The sequence below is a fragment of the Loxodonta africana genome, chromosome 7 (genome assembly GCF_030014295.1).
Source record: "Loxodonta africana isolate mLoxAfr1 chromosome 7, mLoxAfr1.hap2, whole genome shotgun sequence".
In the NCBI taxonomy this organism is placed as follows: Eukaryota; Metazoa; Chordata; class Mammalia; order Proboscidea; family Elephantidae; genus Loxodonta; species Loxodonta africana.
The window spans coordinates 120,651,941-120,668,245 of NC_087348.1; the positions used below are offsets into that span (position 1 = coordinate 120,651,941).

At 36.9% G+C, this 16,305-nt stretch overlaps 1 protein-coding gene across 2 annotated transcripts in view; it reads right to left on the minus strand.

Annotated features, from left to right (window-relative positions):
- Nucleotides 1–382: 382 nt before the first annotated feature.
- PGR (progesterone receptor) overlaps nucleotides 383–16,305 on the minus strand; it is an 83,054-nt gene continuing 67,131 nt past the window's right edge. For both annotated transcript variants that reach the window (XM_064288840.1, XM_003415596.4), the window contains 3 exons: nucleotides 15,900–16,030; nucleotides 6,838–6,995; nucleotides 383–799 (listed from right to left, as the gene is read on the minus strand). In XM_064288840.1, the coding sequence (XP_064144910.1) occupies nucleotides 644–799; nucleotides 6,838–6,995; nucleotides 15,900–16,030 (445 nt within the window). In that variant the 3' untranslated portion in view covers nucleotides 383–643. The remainder of the gene's footprint in view (nucleotides 800–6,837; nucleotides 6,996–15,899; nucleotides 16,031–16,305) is intronic.

Consider the following 16,305-nt stretch of genomic DNA (forward strand, 5'->3'; position numbering starts at 1 on the left):
ACAGTCTGAAGATTTAAGAGCATGATTCCTAGTTTGAGAGACATCAATCTATTTCAGTGGTCTTTAAAATATATTTTCTGTCTTTTTTTTTTTTTTTTTGCATTAATGGCCCCTATGAAAATTTGATGAAGGTTATGAATCTTCTCCTCAAAAAAAAAAAAAAATATATATATATATATACGCTCATACTATTCTGCATACTATTATAAAGGTCCCTTTTTGGAAATATTATCAAGGAGACAAAGGGAACTACCTAGAAGTAACACATATAATAAGCTTTTAATTATTCTGTGTAAGAATTTGTTCTCTAAATTAGATTTTTTAGATGCCAAAGTTAAAAACCTTCACCTAAATGGTATGGAATAAAATGGGTAAGATTCAGTTTAGTTTGACAATCAATTTTTCAATCTCGTAAGCTCTTAAAGAAAATATAGGTACAGAAAAACATTATTAAAATGCTAATTATACTTTATAAAGGAAAATTAGAATTTCACAATTTTTCTCTTAAGTTTACATAATATATGTTATAAATGTAAGGCTTTGTGCAGAATATTGTAAAAATTGAGATACCTTATAATCCTGACAAAAACATGAAGACATTCCACAAAATTTAATTTCATTTTTAAAGGAAACAAAATGTCATTCACTTTTTATGAAAGAGAAGTGGTTTCACCATCCCTGCCAAGATCTTGGGTAACTGTGCAGCAATAACTTCAGACATCATTTCTGGAAATTCAACACACAGTGCCCGGGACTGGATAAAGGTATTCAAGCAGTACAGATGAAGTTGTTTGACAAGCTGTTGGTTTAATGAGCAGATAAGACACAGGTAAGAAAGAGAATAAATGAATGCTATTCAAACGTGGCAACTTCTTTTTCTAACAATATAAACACATGACAAGATGTTTTCTTTTCTTCTTACCAGAAAATACCTCCCTCCACTCTCTAATATGCAAAATATTACATACCCATTATGGAATATTCTGATGATATGGGTCCCTCAGGATAGTCAGTGTGAACATTTTGGTGTATTTCTTTCAAGTTTTTTTTTTTTAAATACACATAGCTAGACATACACAAGTACACACAGAATGCATACACACTTATATGTATGTTTCCAAAATGCAATTATTTTATAAATTCTATTTGCCAATCTTTTCTCAAGCTGAAAGAACCGAAGAAAAAATTCAAGCCTAGAGTTGCAATGTTGAAGGATTCTATGAAGAAAATATTAAATGACTCAGGAAGCATCAAAGAAGATGGAAGGAATACACAGAGACACTATACCAAAAAGAATTGGTCAACATTCAACCATTTCAGAAGGTACCATATGAGTAGGAACCAATGGTACTCAAAGAAGTCTAAGCTGCACTGAAGCCATTGGCCAAAAAAAAACCCCAGGAAATGACTGAATACCAACCGAGGTGTTTCAACAAATGGATGCAGCACTGAAAGTACTCACTCGTCTATGTCAAGAAATTTGGAAGACAGCTACTTGGCCAACCAACTGGAAAGGATCTATATTTATGCCTATTCCCAAGAAAGGTGATCCTACCAAATGAAGAAATTATCGAACAATATCATTAATATAACATTCAAGTAAAATTTTGCTGAAGATCATTCAAAAGCGGCTGCAGCAGTATATTGACGGGGAGCTGCGAGAAATTCAAGCCAGATTCAGAAGAGGATACAGAACCAAGGGTATCATTGCTGATGTCGGATGGATCGTAGCTGAAAGCAGAGAGTACCAGAAAGATGTTTACCTGTGTTTTATTGACTATGCAAAGGCATTTGACTGTGTGGGTCATAACAAATTATGGATAACGTTGCGAAGAATGGGAATTCCCAAACACTTGTGCTCAAGAGGCAGTTGTTTGAACAGAACAAGGGGATACTGTGTGGTTTAAAGTCAGGAAAGGTGTGTGTCAGGATTGTATCCTTTCACCATACCTATTCAATCTGTATGCTGAGCAAATAACCCAAGATGCTGGACTATATGAAGAAGAACAGGGCATTGGCATTGGAGAAAGACTCATTAACAACCTGCATTATGCAGATTATACCACCTTACTTGCTGAAAGTGAAGAGGACTTGAAGCACTTACTGATGAAGATCAAAGATGAAAGCCTTCAGTATGGATTACACCTCAAAATAAAGAAAACAAAGATTCTCGCTATTAGACCAATAAGTAACATTATGATAAACGGGGAAAAAATTGAAGTTGTCAAGGATTTCATTTTACTTGGATCCACAATCAACGCCACGGAAACAGCAGTCAAGAAACCAAAGACACATTGCATTGGGCAAATCTGCTGCAAAAGACCTCTTTAAAGTGCTGAAAAGCAAAGATGTCACCTTGAAGACTAAGGTGCGCCTGACCCAAGCCATGGTGTTTCCACTTGCCTCCTGTGCCTGTGAAAGCTTTGAATTGTGGTGTTGGAGAATATTGAATTACCATGGAGTGCCAGAAGAATGAACAAGTCTGTCTTGGAGGAAGTACAATCAGAATGCTCGTTAGGAGCAAGGATGGCAAAACCATGTCTCACATACTTTGGACATGTTGTCAGGAGGGATCAGTCCCTGGAGAAGGATATTACGCTTGGTAAAGTCGAGGGTCAGCGATAAAGGGGAAGACCCTTGACAAGACGGAAGGACACAATGGCTGCAACAATGGGCTCAAGCATAACGACTGTGAGGATGGCACACAATGAACAGTGTTTCGTTCTGTTGTACACAGGGTTGCTATAAATCAGAACTGACTCAATGGCACCTAACAACAATAACAATATTTGCTAATCTGGCTTTTTCACATAACAATATATTGACTCTTAACATGTCAATAAAAAAAATAAAAAAAAATTTTTTTGACTCTTAACATGTCAATAAAAACAACCTAACAATTCCTTTTAAATATAATTTTTATTTTTATGAAAGTAATTCATGTACATAAATTTAAAGGTTAAATTGTACTGCAAGACTTACAGCAATAAAAACAATAGCAATCACTACAAAAAAAACACCCAGACATTTGCTGATCTGCTTCTTCCCATCCTTACTCCAGTACCCTAGGCTCAACCAGGTTCAACTTTTTTAGCCTGTGTCTTTTTCTATTTATACCTGGATTTCTAATAATTTTATTTTCTAATATTTGATATTGTTTAGTTTCTTCTACAAAAAATGAGGACTGAGCTTTCTTATATCTCTTTTCTTCAACTTTTTCTCCATTCCCATTCTCTAAATAGTAATATTTCAATTTTTAATTAAGTCAAATCCAGCATTTACATTATACAGATTATCATGGCTTCCTGTTGGATTACATTTCCGTTCTTATATGACATGTTTTTATTTTTCTAGAGTAGTCATTATTTTATTGTAAGACATATCTAGTAGTTCTTGAGGAAGGTTGTATTTGAGGTAAATTTTCCAACACCTTTCTGTCTGAAAGTCATCATACTTACTTGATGGTTTGTCTAGGTATAAAATTCTTTGAAGTTTTTTTTTTTTTTTTTTGCATTAGAATTCTGAAAGCATTGCTCCATTGTGTTCTGGCTTCCAGAGCTGCCGTTGAGAAGTCCCTTGTCATTTTGAATCCTGATCATTTGTATGTGACTTGTTTTTTCTCTCATGGGTATATTTTAGGAGATTCACTTCATTCCTGGTGTGCTGTAATTTTACCATACTGTGCCTTGGTATTGGCCTAATACCATCTATCGTGCTGTGTCTGTACATTGGGCTCTTAGGATTAGAAACATGTCCTTCAGTCCCAGTGACTTTTTTTTTTCTTTTTTAAATGATCTCTTACATAATTTCCTCTGTTTTTTGTTTCTTCTAGAAATTCTTATTAATTGGAGGATGGACTCTGCAGTGATGCACTAAATTTGCCATCCCTTCTCTCCAGTTCTCCATGTCTTTATCTTTCCTTTTTTCTGGGAGTTCCAACTTTATATTTCAGTCCTTCTATGGAGCCCTGGTGGTGCAGTGGTTAAGAGCTTAGCTGCTAACCAAAAGGTTGGCAGTTTTAATCCACCAGCTACTTCTTGGAACCCTATGGGGCAGTTCTACTCTGTCCTATAGGATTGCTATGAGTCAGATCGACTCGAGAGCAATGGGTTTGGTTTTTTTGGTATTGAGTTTTTAATCTCTGCTTTTCCATAATTATCCCAAAGTATTTTTTTGCTAGCTAAATGTCCCCCCCCCCACCCTTTTTAAATATGTTCTATTCTTGTTTCATGGATACAATATCATTCTTATTTCTGTGAGCTTTTTTTTTTTTTTTTAGGCTTTCATCTGTTCTCTGTACTGGTGCTTTTTCTTTGAACTTACTTTTTTTTTCCCTTTTTTTTTGCTTTTTACCTTTTATTTTAGAGGCTTTACTCAAATTGGAAACCCTGGTGGTGTAGTGGTTAAGTGCTACGGCTGCTAACCAAAAGGCAGCAGCTCGAATCCGCCAGGTGCTTCTTGGAAACTCTATGGGGCAGTTCTACTCTGTCCTATAGGGTTGCTATGAGTCGGAATCAATTCGACGGCAGTGGGGTTTTTTTTTTTTTTCTTACTCAAATGGCTCTGAATTTTTTGGCTGTCTGTTCATATTTATGAGTAAAGCCTAAAAAGTTAGGTAAAAGTTGTGTATGTGCTCTAAGATGCATCACTTGGCCCCAACCCACCTGCAGCAAAGGAGAATGAAGAACATCAAAGACATATGGTGAAGATGAGCACAAGAGACAGAAAGGGCCACATAAACCAGAGACTCCATCAGCCTGAGACCGAAGAACTAGATGGTGTCCACCTACCACTGATCGCTGCCCTGACAGGGAAAACAACAGAGAATCCCTGATGGAGCAGGAGAATAGTGGGATGCAGATCTCAAATTCTCATGAAAAGACCAGGCTTAGTGGTCTAGCTGAGACTAGAGGGACCCTGGAGGTCATGGTCCCCAGACCCTTTGTTAGTCCAAGATTGGAACCGTTCTCGAAGCCAACTCTCCAGATAAGGATTGGACTGGACTATAAGATAGACAATGATACTTGTGATGACTCAGCTTCTTGGCTCAAGTAGACACATGAGACTATGTGGGCAGCTCCTGTCTGGAGGCGAGATGAGAAGGCAGAGGGGAACAGGAGCTGGTTGAATAGACACAGGGAATACAGGGTGAAGAGGAAGAATGTGCTGTCTCATTAGGGGGAGAGCAGCTAGGAGTACATAGCAAGGTGTGTATAAATTTTTGTATGAGAGACTGACTTGATTTGTAAACTTTCACTTAAAGTATAATAAATAAATGAATTAAAAAACAAAGCAAAACCAAAAAAGTTGTGTATGTGCATGTGTGTGTACATGCACATATGCATACATGGTGAGGGCAAGGAGGGTGCTGGTTAATGAACTGGTTTCCCCGCAGGATGATAAGGTGGCCAGCCAAAATTTTTATTAGGAGTGCCCCTGTCAGCATCTGTAGCTCTTTTTCATTTGGGAAGTGTTCCCTTAAGAAAATCCTCTAATCTGTCTGGAGGATAAAATCCTGACTGTAGTAATTATGTTGGGATCATAGTAGGGGAATGGCTGAGGTCCTCTTAATTCAGTATGAAAATTTTCACTTAGTTCCCTATTTAAATATGCCATCTAAGTCACACTGTCAGCTGGGTCTGAGGACCCCGAGTTCAGATCTTCTCTGCTTCATATGCTCCAGAGAGTAAACCTCCAGTCTTCGGCTGAGACTGGGGAGGGGGTAATTGCTTAGGTCTGCAGCAATAGGGGAAACCCTGGTGGCGTAGTGGTTAAGTGCTACGGCTGCTACCCAAGAGGTCGGCAGTTTGAATCTACCAGCTGCTCCTTGGAAACTCTATTGGGCAGTTCTACTCTGTCCTATAGGGTTGCTGTGAGTCGGAATCGACTCAACGGCAGTGGGTTTGGTTTTGGGTTTTGGCAGCGATAAGCACTTTGGATAATCCTCCTCTTTGCAGTCCCCATTCAATTTTCAAATCTTTTTGGGCTTCTGAATTCTTTGGTTTCTTGTTCGGCTTTTAAGCCCAATTTTCTGCTTTATTCTGCCAACACTGTTTTACCACGTGTACATCTGCTTTCTATTCTCTCAACTTTGCTGACATCTCTTGTCTGCTACCCTGTCCCTTCTTGTTCTTTTTATCCTGGTGATTGGATAGCTTTTTTATGCCCTTCCTGTTATTTTAGCATGTTTTTTGGACGTAGTGGCAACAAAAGTTTGTATTCAACATGCCTTGTCTAACCAAATATATCTTACTTTATTAATCTAGTTTTAGTATTGGGCATTTCTGCGTATTTTTTTCTCTATTAGAAGTAACGCTGTGGTGAATATCCTTGCATATGTATCTTAAATACCTAGTTATTCCTTTAAGATAAACTTCAAGGAGTAAAAATTTGAAAAGCATACAGATTTTAACTTTTACTATGTACTGCCAAATTTTCCACTAACAATGTTATTAATTTACAATTCCATCCAAAATGGTGTAAGTCTTATTTTCCACATTCGTACCTTTGCTTTTCATAGATGTATGCAATCTCTTCTAACTCCAGGCAATAATATTTGAGAACAAATTCAAATTCAGGAAATGTATCACACTTCCTATCAACCACAAAAATTACCCCCAGATTATGCAAATACTATTAAAAGGATATTTGGGTGATGTATATTAAAAGTAAAAAAAGCACAATATAAATATGGAGGAGTGTGATATAGATTGTATTAAATTGCAATTACAAATATGAATTTGAAGGCAGCCTATAAATTAAATTTAGGATTAATATTTTTAAAGTTTTAGAAATTCAGACAATAATCACTGATATTCTGGAGAAGAAAACACTTACATCGTGCAAGTTATCAAGAAGTTTTGTAAGCTGATAGAAACGCTGTGAGCTAGAGACAACTCCTTTTTGTCTCAAACCAATTGCCTTGATGAGTTCTCTAATGTAGCTTGATCTCATCTCTTCAAACTGGTTTTGACTTCTTAGTCCTTCCAAAGGAACTGTAAGAAGACAATTACAAGTGGCATTTATGTTTTAAAAACATGACATCAGCAGTTTATCAGATATTTAAAATTTTAAGCTATCTAATGATGATTTCTTTTGATATGTAACTCTAAATACTAAAAAAAAAAATACAAACATCTTAAGAAAGAGATAGTGTTACTGATATTGTTACCAAAAACCAAACTCATTGCCATCAAGTCGATTCTGACTCATAGCGACCCTGTAGGACAGAGTAGAACTGCCCCATAGAGTTTCCAAGGAGCACTTGGTGGATCTGAACTGCTGACCTTTTGGTTAGCAGCCGTAGCACTTAACCACTACGCCACCAGTGTTTCCACTGATAGTGTTAGGGCATGTAAATTTCTAGTTAATTGGAAAGAAAAGGATAAGAACAAATAAGTAAGTTAAAGAACATTTCAGCTTACTTACTTCAGAGATGTATCAATGAATTATGCATTTAACTTAGTACATGCTCAAAAGATAACCTGCTATTATTCTGCAATTCCTGTTTCAAATAATTGGCTTAATTTAATTTCTAACTGCATGTATGCTGGTTTTCTCTTCCCTTTTTAACAAATACTTGGATGAAAAAGAAAAAAAAAAAACAGGGAATTTCTAATTGTTTAGATATTTTTATATCTGGAACTCCAAGCTATTAAGGTTCATATTCCATAAGATACTATGTCTGCTAAACTCACAATATTCTTGTGTGAATCACAAACTGAAAAAAGAAAAATCCTATGCAAATTAAGTTTAGTAAGTACAGAAAAAAAAGTAATATTTCATGTATATGTTGTAGGAACAGCATTTCTAAGTTCTGATGTTTCCTTCTTATAAAGAGGGAATTCTTTCACTCCATTTTGTTAGAGTTGAACTTGATAAGTTTGGAAGGAAATGATGTAGTCCATTTTCTTCTTAGTCCTTTTTCTTCTTCCCTTTGTTTTGGGAGCAAGTCATCACCACGGAGCACATCTTCTCCTCTTAATTTCCTGTGCTTGGGTCTCAGTATTCGGAGTCATGTCTTCCACCCAGATTTATCAGTAACAAAGGTGATATTTTTTGACTCCATGCGCCTTACTGCTTTCTCTTATTTCTCAGTTGGTTCTGAACTTGGTCTGGGAAGAGAGGTGCTATTTTATTTAGTTCCCTTCAAAGATATGATGTTCTTGTCTGAAAAATGATTCTAACTTTCTTTAGTGAGTCATTATGAGGACTACTAATAAATGCCCATCATGTATGCTAAGAAAGAGATATAGGCATGTCATTTTATTATTATGAATATGGTACACTACTTAAAAAAGGGAACTTCAATAATTTTATAAAATCTTAAGGTAAATTTTTATCAGTAGTAACCCTTGTTTCAGCTATTTTTATATGCTGAGGTTAGATACTGCACCATTTTTTAAAATCTATCCGCAAAGAAAGGATCTGCTAAATTTCTGACTTTGACAGGAAACAGGCTCAGAGCTGGACTGATTTATTTATAACACACCCTGGTCACTGTCAGAATGATACCAGGCTAGCTTGGAAATTTTGATTCTGGGTCTGGTGATACAGAACTGGTCACTATAGCAGAAGTGGGGGTTAAAGGTAAGGCAGGGGAGTGCCTGAAAAGATTGAGGTCTTTGAATTTTTGGTGTTCAAATGTCAGATTTATCTCACCACCGTAACTGATGGGATTAAATTCTTAAGGGTGTCTGGTGTATTTAAGGTATACCTCTTTCATGAATTAATTTTTTTAGTACCTATTCTGTTACCCAGAGCCCTGGTGGCACAGTGGTTAAGAGCTTGGCTGCTAACCAAAAGGTCAGCAGTTCGAACCCACCAGCTGATCCTTGGAAACTCTATGGGGGCAGTTTTACTCTGTCCTATAGGGTCACTATGAGTCGGAATCAACTCAATGGCAGTGGGCTTGGGTTTTGTGGGTATATGACAGGTTCTATAAAATCCAACATTAAATCTTTGGACAGATAGAAATATTCACTAAGAATGTAATGTACACTATATAACAACTTTAATTTTTACTACTAAACAGAAATTCCATAAAATTAAGAGGGCCTTTAAAACCTACAGAAAGAATAAAAATCTGGAACAATATAGCGGGTGGGACTACAGATGTCAGAAACGGGCAGGTAGAAGAAGAGGCTGTCTGCTCCTTTCTACAAGGTGATAAAAGACTCTAGGTCCAAATGCCCTTGCTACAAACATATGGCCATGGACTGTGCAGAGATACAAAAACAACTTCTACGATGTTTCAGTTAGAAACTACAAAAAGCCCTAACTGCTTATGCAGTCACATTCATGACACTTTTAACTCTCTAAATGTAATATAGAGCCTGGGTTTGTGCTGACACTGAAAAAACTTTACAAAAGATCAGCGTTTGGAATGCCAATGCCATACCGATAGCTCATTTATGTGTTCCTTCAGCACTGCGCAAAACAGCCAGTCCACTAAAAGCAAATTCTGTCATTCCCATAACGGTTTCTACTATCCTTATCTTACATGCCCCTAATACTTCCTCCCAACTTTCCTCCCCTGCACCCCTGGGAGTTCCATTTTGTGGTTAAACAAATTCCTCTACATTCTCAATCCTTTCATAAAATCCTTCTATTTCCATGACTTAAACTAAATTTGGATTGTCCTCTGGAAAACCCTCGCTCTTGCAGCTACATAGAAGGGAAGCTATTCATTCTTCTCTCCCAACTGGACTGGCTGAGGGGGAGGCAGGAGAGGAGACAGAGTGGACCAGCATCCTCTGTACTCCATACTGCTGCTTCCACTACCAGTCTACCCTATGTGAAAAGCCTGCCTTTTTAGAGACTGATTTTCTGGCTGTCATGGGTTGAATTGTGTCCCCCTCAAATATCTGTCAACTTAGCTGGGCCATAATTCTCACTATTGTGTGACTGTCCACCATTTTATGTGATTTTCCTATGTGTTGTAAATCCTATCACCACGATGTAATAAAATGGATTAGCGGCAGTTATACTGATGAGGTCTACAAGATTAGGTGGTGTCTTAAGCCAATCTCTTTTGAGATATAAAAGACAGAAGTGAGCAGAGAGACCTGGGGACTTCATACCACCAAGAAAGCAGTGTGCAGGGAGCAGAGTGCTTCCTTTGGACCTGAGGTTCCTGCGCTGAGATGCTCCCAGACCAGGGGAAGACTGATGACAAGGACCCTGCTCCAGAGTCAACAGAGAGAAGAAAGCCTTTCCCTGGAGCTGACCACCTGGATTTAGACTTGCAGCCTTGAATTTGAACTGTGAGAGAATAAATTTCTCTTTGTTAAAGCTATCCACTTGTATTTCTGTTATAGCAGCACTAGATGACTAAGACACTGGCAATACCATACTCCACCCTCTTATGTTGCTCTCCTTACTAAGGGCTTTCTAGTTATTGCTTTATTTCATTAAGGACTTTGCCTTCTTAAGGGATTTCTGTGTCTAGTGGATTCACACCGGACACCCTAGGTAGCCACTCGAGCTTCTCAACTCCAAATGCCCTGCACCTTGACTTCTTTTCAGCACTGATCTGTAGGGAACCACCCTAGACTTTATCACCACCTAAAATTCTTCCACCTCTGAGATTTTTTTATGTGTTTATTTTTTTCTAAGAATACCTATACATGCTTATTTCAGCATATCTGATAATGAGGTGCAAAGAAGAAAATTTCTCATAATAATGTCATTCAAAATATTATTATTTAAAATATTTTGGTGTATTTATTTCCAGTTTTTTTTAAATAATGATACTATAATGTTTTTGCATCTAGCTTCTCTTCTTTTTTTACTTAGCATTATAACGTTCCTGAAAAAGTTGTACCATTTTCTGCTTCCAATCAGCGGTGAATGAGAGTTACCTGACTGTAACTTTCAATGGCATTTATTCGATAGCTCAAAAATGGCACATTGGTTGGTACCTTATTTTGATATTTTTAATTATAAACATGATTGAATAATTCCTATGTGTTTATGGAAACCCTGGTGGCGTAGTGGTTGAGTTTGGCTGCTAACCAAAAGGTCGGAGTTCGAATCCACCAGGCACTCCTTGGAAACTCTATGTGGCAGTTCTACTCTGTCTTACAGGGCTGCTATAAGTCTGAATTGACTTGATGGCAATGGGTTTATGTGTTTATTAGCCATTTTTTTTTCCTTTTTAATGAATTGTTCACTAGTACATTTGTGGTTTTCATTCTCACAGTATGAGCTTTTAATATTCTAAGAATATTGATTTCTCTTTGCCAAGATTAGCTTTTCATTTACTGCAATTATATCTTTTTGCTTTGTAATTTGTACCATTGATTTCAAGCTCTGAAAAAGCTCTCCCATCCAGAAATTTGTAAAATGAAACATTTAATATTTTAAATTCAATAAAATTTAAATTTATTTCAATTAATAAAATTTAAATTCATTTTAACTAATACATTTAATATTAGTAAAATTTTCATTAAGTTTTTCAAATTTTTATGGTTTGACCTTTTATGATGAACTCTTTAATTGGTCTGCATTACTGTATAATAAAAGGTAAGGATATTAAGTGATTTTCTCTCTCTAATAACCAATTGGCTCAATATCATATATGGAAAGAGTTATAGTATATGATATGAGACAATTGGTTAGTATTAGAGAGAGAGAATCTTTTCATACCCTTACCTTTTATTATCTTACTTCACTATGAATGATGTCCTTCTCCAGGGACTGGTCCCTCCTGATACGTCCAAGGTACATGAGATGAAGTCTCGCCTTCCTTGCTTCTAAGAAACATACTGGATGTTCTTATTCCAAGACAGATTTGTTCATTCTTCTGGCAGCCCAAGGTATTTTCAGTATTCCTTGCCAATACCATAATCAAAGGCAACAATTCTTCTTCAGTCTTCCTTATTCGTTGTCTAGCTTTCACATGCTTTGGCTTTCAGGGACTTTTTTTAAATTTTCTTCAGTTTCAACTTGAACTTACATATGAGTAATTAGTGGTCTGTACTGCAGCCAGCGCCTGGCCTTTTTCTAACTGATGATATTGAGCTTCTCCTTTGTCTCTTTCCACCACTCATCTGATAATTTTCCATACCGTGGTAGCTTGTGTGTTGCTGGGATGCTGCAAGCTATGCCACTGGTATTTCAAATACCAGTGGGATCAGTCATGGTGGACAGGCTTCAGTGGAGCTTCTAGACAAAGAAAGACAAGAAAGAAGGATCTGGCAAGCTACTGAAAAAAAAAAAAAATTGGCCACTGAAAACCTTATGAATAGCAGCGGAACATTGTCTGATATAGTCCCAGAAGATGAGCCCTTCTGGTTGGAAGGAACTCAAAATATGACTGGGGAAGAGTTGCCTCCTCAAAGTAAAGTCAACCTTAATGACGTAGATGAAGTAAAGCTTTTGAGACCTTCATTTGCTGAGGTGGCATTGATGTGACTCCAAATAAGAAGAAACAGCTGCAGATATCCATTAATAATCAGAATGTGGGACATATGAAGTATGAATCTGTTGCTGTCGTTGAGTTGGTTCTGACTCATACTGACCCTATGAGGGACAGCATATATATATATATATTTATATATAAAGTTCTCACCTTTTACATTGTCTCTGTTTCCTCCAAGTTCTTTCTTTTTGTTTGTTTCATCTCTATCTTTCATGTCAAAGTTGTCTCTTCAATATCTGGTGATACTTAGTTGTGTGCTTATATTTAAGAATGGAAAACTAAAAAGCTCTGACAGGAAGTTCTATTTGAATGGGTAGTGTTTGTGAACTGTGAGTTTTACTGTAGGATTATTTGGCTGATTATTTCCAAGGAAAACTTTTAATGTCAGTATATTTATTTATTTTTCTTTCAGACTAAATAGATTGTACAGAGAGCAATCTTTCCTTCTTGTGTTTGAAGGATGTAAGCCTGGATGGCAATGAACTGGGAGACAGATGGGAGAAATACACAAGGGGTAGTGTCTCAACATTTGCTGCATAATTTTAATCTGTTTTCAGTTATAGAAACCCCCACCCTCAATAGTGCCTGTGGTTCCCTGATCCAGGGATTATTCATTATGTCCTCTCCAGAGAGTAAACATATAGTCCCCATATTGGTCAGAGAGAACACTTGCTTGGTTGGGTGATATTTGGAAGAGAATCTGGAAGCTAACTTTTTCTTAAACAGTCTTTCAACAGAACCTCCTGTTTTCAACTTGATCTTCACTCTCCTTTCAAAAAATTATTGATGTCACCATCTGAGAGCATGCCAGAGGTTCAGTGATGCAAATCAAGGTACTTCTTGGCTTTCCCACTTCTGATTTAGGATCCAGCCTCTCGGACATGCTAAATTAGTTCTGCTTACCAGCTTGCCGAATTTTGTTGCTATTGTTTCCTCCCCCATCCTCTTTGTCCTTTTGATTTTATTTCTTAAAAAAATCCCTTTACTAATAGTTTATGGTAGTTTGAGACAGAGCAATGGTAAAAGTGTGTTCAATCTGTCATCTTTTCCTGGAGATCTGTATTTTACTTTTTAATAGCAAATGGAAGATTGGGAGGTTTAACTTTTTAAGAATTAAATCACTGAACTTTTTCTTTACCAATTTTCCCACTTTATTTATTCTTAAAAAGACATTCCCTATTATGAAATCTGAAAATCATTATATTGCTTCTAGTTTGCTTTTTAATGATTTAAGTGTTTACATTAAATGCTTAATATATCCTGTATTTATTTTCAGATATAATTTGATCTAAATATCCAAATAGATTTTTTCCCCAAATATCAAGCAACTTTTCTCAACAATATTTGTTCCATACTCATTGCTTTGTGACATTTCAGTATATTATAATATGTACTAATCTTGACAACCAATTCAGTTTATCTCTTCCTCTTCCATATTGTATTAATTATTGTAAACTTTCTAATTTCATTCACTCCCCAATATTTTATAATTCTTACCTATTTATCCTTCAAGATTTAAAGATGAATTTTCAGTAGCTTTGCTATTTCCTCCCAAACCCCACTGGATTTTGATTAGAATCTGTATAAGTCATTAGACTGTTCACCAAATATTTCTGTTTCTCCCCTCTCTTAAAGTGACACGTGGCCAAGAACCTTACTTTTTGGCCAGTGTGAGTAGAAGTTATGTGTGTGTGTCACTTCCTTCCCTAACTACTTCCTTCCCTTACCACTGCTCCTGTCATTGTGGAAGCACATGTCAAGATACAGTATCCATCTCCCTGGGTCCTGAATGAGCAGAGCCTCCCTGTTGATTTGCACTGGATATACAGTGGGAAGAATAAATCCCCCCTCTTTTCACCTTTTTTAAAATTTTGTTAAGTATTGTTTGGCACCCTAGCATAATGTAGCCTATCAAAAAATACAGAATTATGTTAATTACATAATCTAATTTGGAAAGTCTAGAACTATCTGTGATGTAACTTCTGCAGAACTGCTGTAGAACTAAAATTTAAAGCGACAGGAGTTAACTGCCGCAATATTAAAATTATTCTAGGGGACTCTCTTGTCGGTCCCATATCATTGGCTTTTGTCCACTATATGCTTTTTCACTAAATTAGAGTTGAAAGACTTCTCTAAATAGGATGCCCAGGAGTTGGGGGGATAGAGCTATAGATCCTTAGATGCTGTATTGGTCCCTTTCTTCACACAGATTTCATGGGGAAACCTTCCTTTTCAAGAGTTTAGCTTTTCTGACTTTCCTCCTAACCCACACCTCCCAGATACTCAGGAGTTCTGCCACTAGGAAAAAGTTCCTGCAAAGATGCTGCTGAGAAAGACCCTTGGCTCACTTTCAACCAAAGGTCTTAGCTCCCTGTGGTTCTTTCTCAAATCACTATACGTCAAGGAAGGATCAATTTGAATATCTGAAGGCTGAACCTACCCATGGATGGAAAAGGGGAAAAGCAGCTCTTTTAACTTCTCTCATCCAGAACCTTAGGGATCCAGAGGACAAAGTGTGGTAGTAGTTGCTAGTCACAGAGGCAGGAGTGTGTGCATACACAGTTAGGTTGCACTTCCCAGATTCTCTTGCAGATGAATTGGGCTTTGAAATATGAATGGAAGTGATGCGTGACACTTTCTGGCCTTGCCTCCAATCTTTTAATGATCATCTTCCAGTCATATCCAATGGAGGACTCTAAGCACTAGAAAAGGGTAAACCGCTGGATCGATAAAGCGTCCCCCTTTTTTTTTCTTGCTGGAAACCCTGGTGGCATAGTGGTTACGAGTTCAGCTGCTAACCAAAAGATCGGCAGTTCAAATCTACCATGCGCTCCTTGGAAACCCTACGGGGCAGTTCTACTCTGTCCTTTAGGGTCGCTATGAGTCGAAGTCAACTCGACAGTAATGGGTTTGGGTTTTTTTTTCTTGCAACACACTGGACTGTGACATGAGTGATAAACTACTGTCTTATAATATTAATTAATTTATAATACTTTACTAGGCGAATATCAAAAAGTCATATAAGCATGTCCTATTTAAAATTAAAAGAAATTGGGTGAATTTATAGGCTATTTTAGCACTATGCAGTAGGTAAAACCAGAGAAATATCAAGTAATTTCATTAATGTCTATGTCAAACCCACTGCCGTCCAGTCAATTTCGATTCATAGTGACCCAATAGGACAAAGTAGAATTGCCCCATAGGGTTTCCAAGGAGCGGCTCGTGGATTCAAACTGCTGACCTTTTGGCTAGCAGCTGTCGCCCTTAACCTTTGTGCCATCAGGGCTCCAATGTCTATGGCAATATATTGCATATTTCTCCTTTGCAGGTACAATCTAAGATTCATACTTCATATATAATCTAAGATTCATACTTCATATATAATCACATGATCATGTTATTTTTTGAGACTTTCCTAATGTACCAAAAATTAAGAAAGTAATTTTCTTGTGTTAGATTACTACTACTCACTCACTTGTATTAAGAAGTAGCAATACTTTCATACAGAGGAACTCTTCTTGGCTAACTTGAAGCTTGACAAACTCCTGTGGGATCTGCCACATGGTAAGGCATAATGGATAGAATGAGGATTCCTTCATCCGCTGCCTTGCGTCATACACAACACACAAAAGAAAAAGCAACAGAAATAAAAGAAAACATTGTCTTAGCCAGTTTCTGTAATTTGTTGGGGAATGTGCTTTTGGTAATTACCTTACTCATTATTGAATCTGAATGCCACTTTTTATAAACTAACTTATTTGGAATTTTAAACATGTGCATGTCTTCACAATACTAAGTTTTTAAGGTTAAGACGTTTTAAAGTCAAAAAATCATATTAAATACACATTGACCAAGATTAATGCTTTTTCTCACTTTCATTA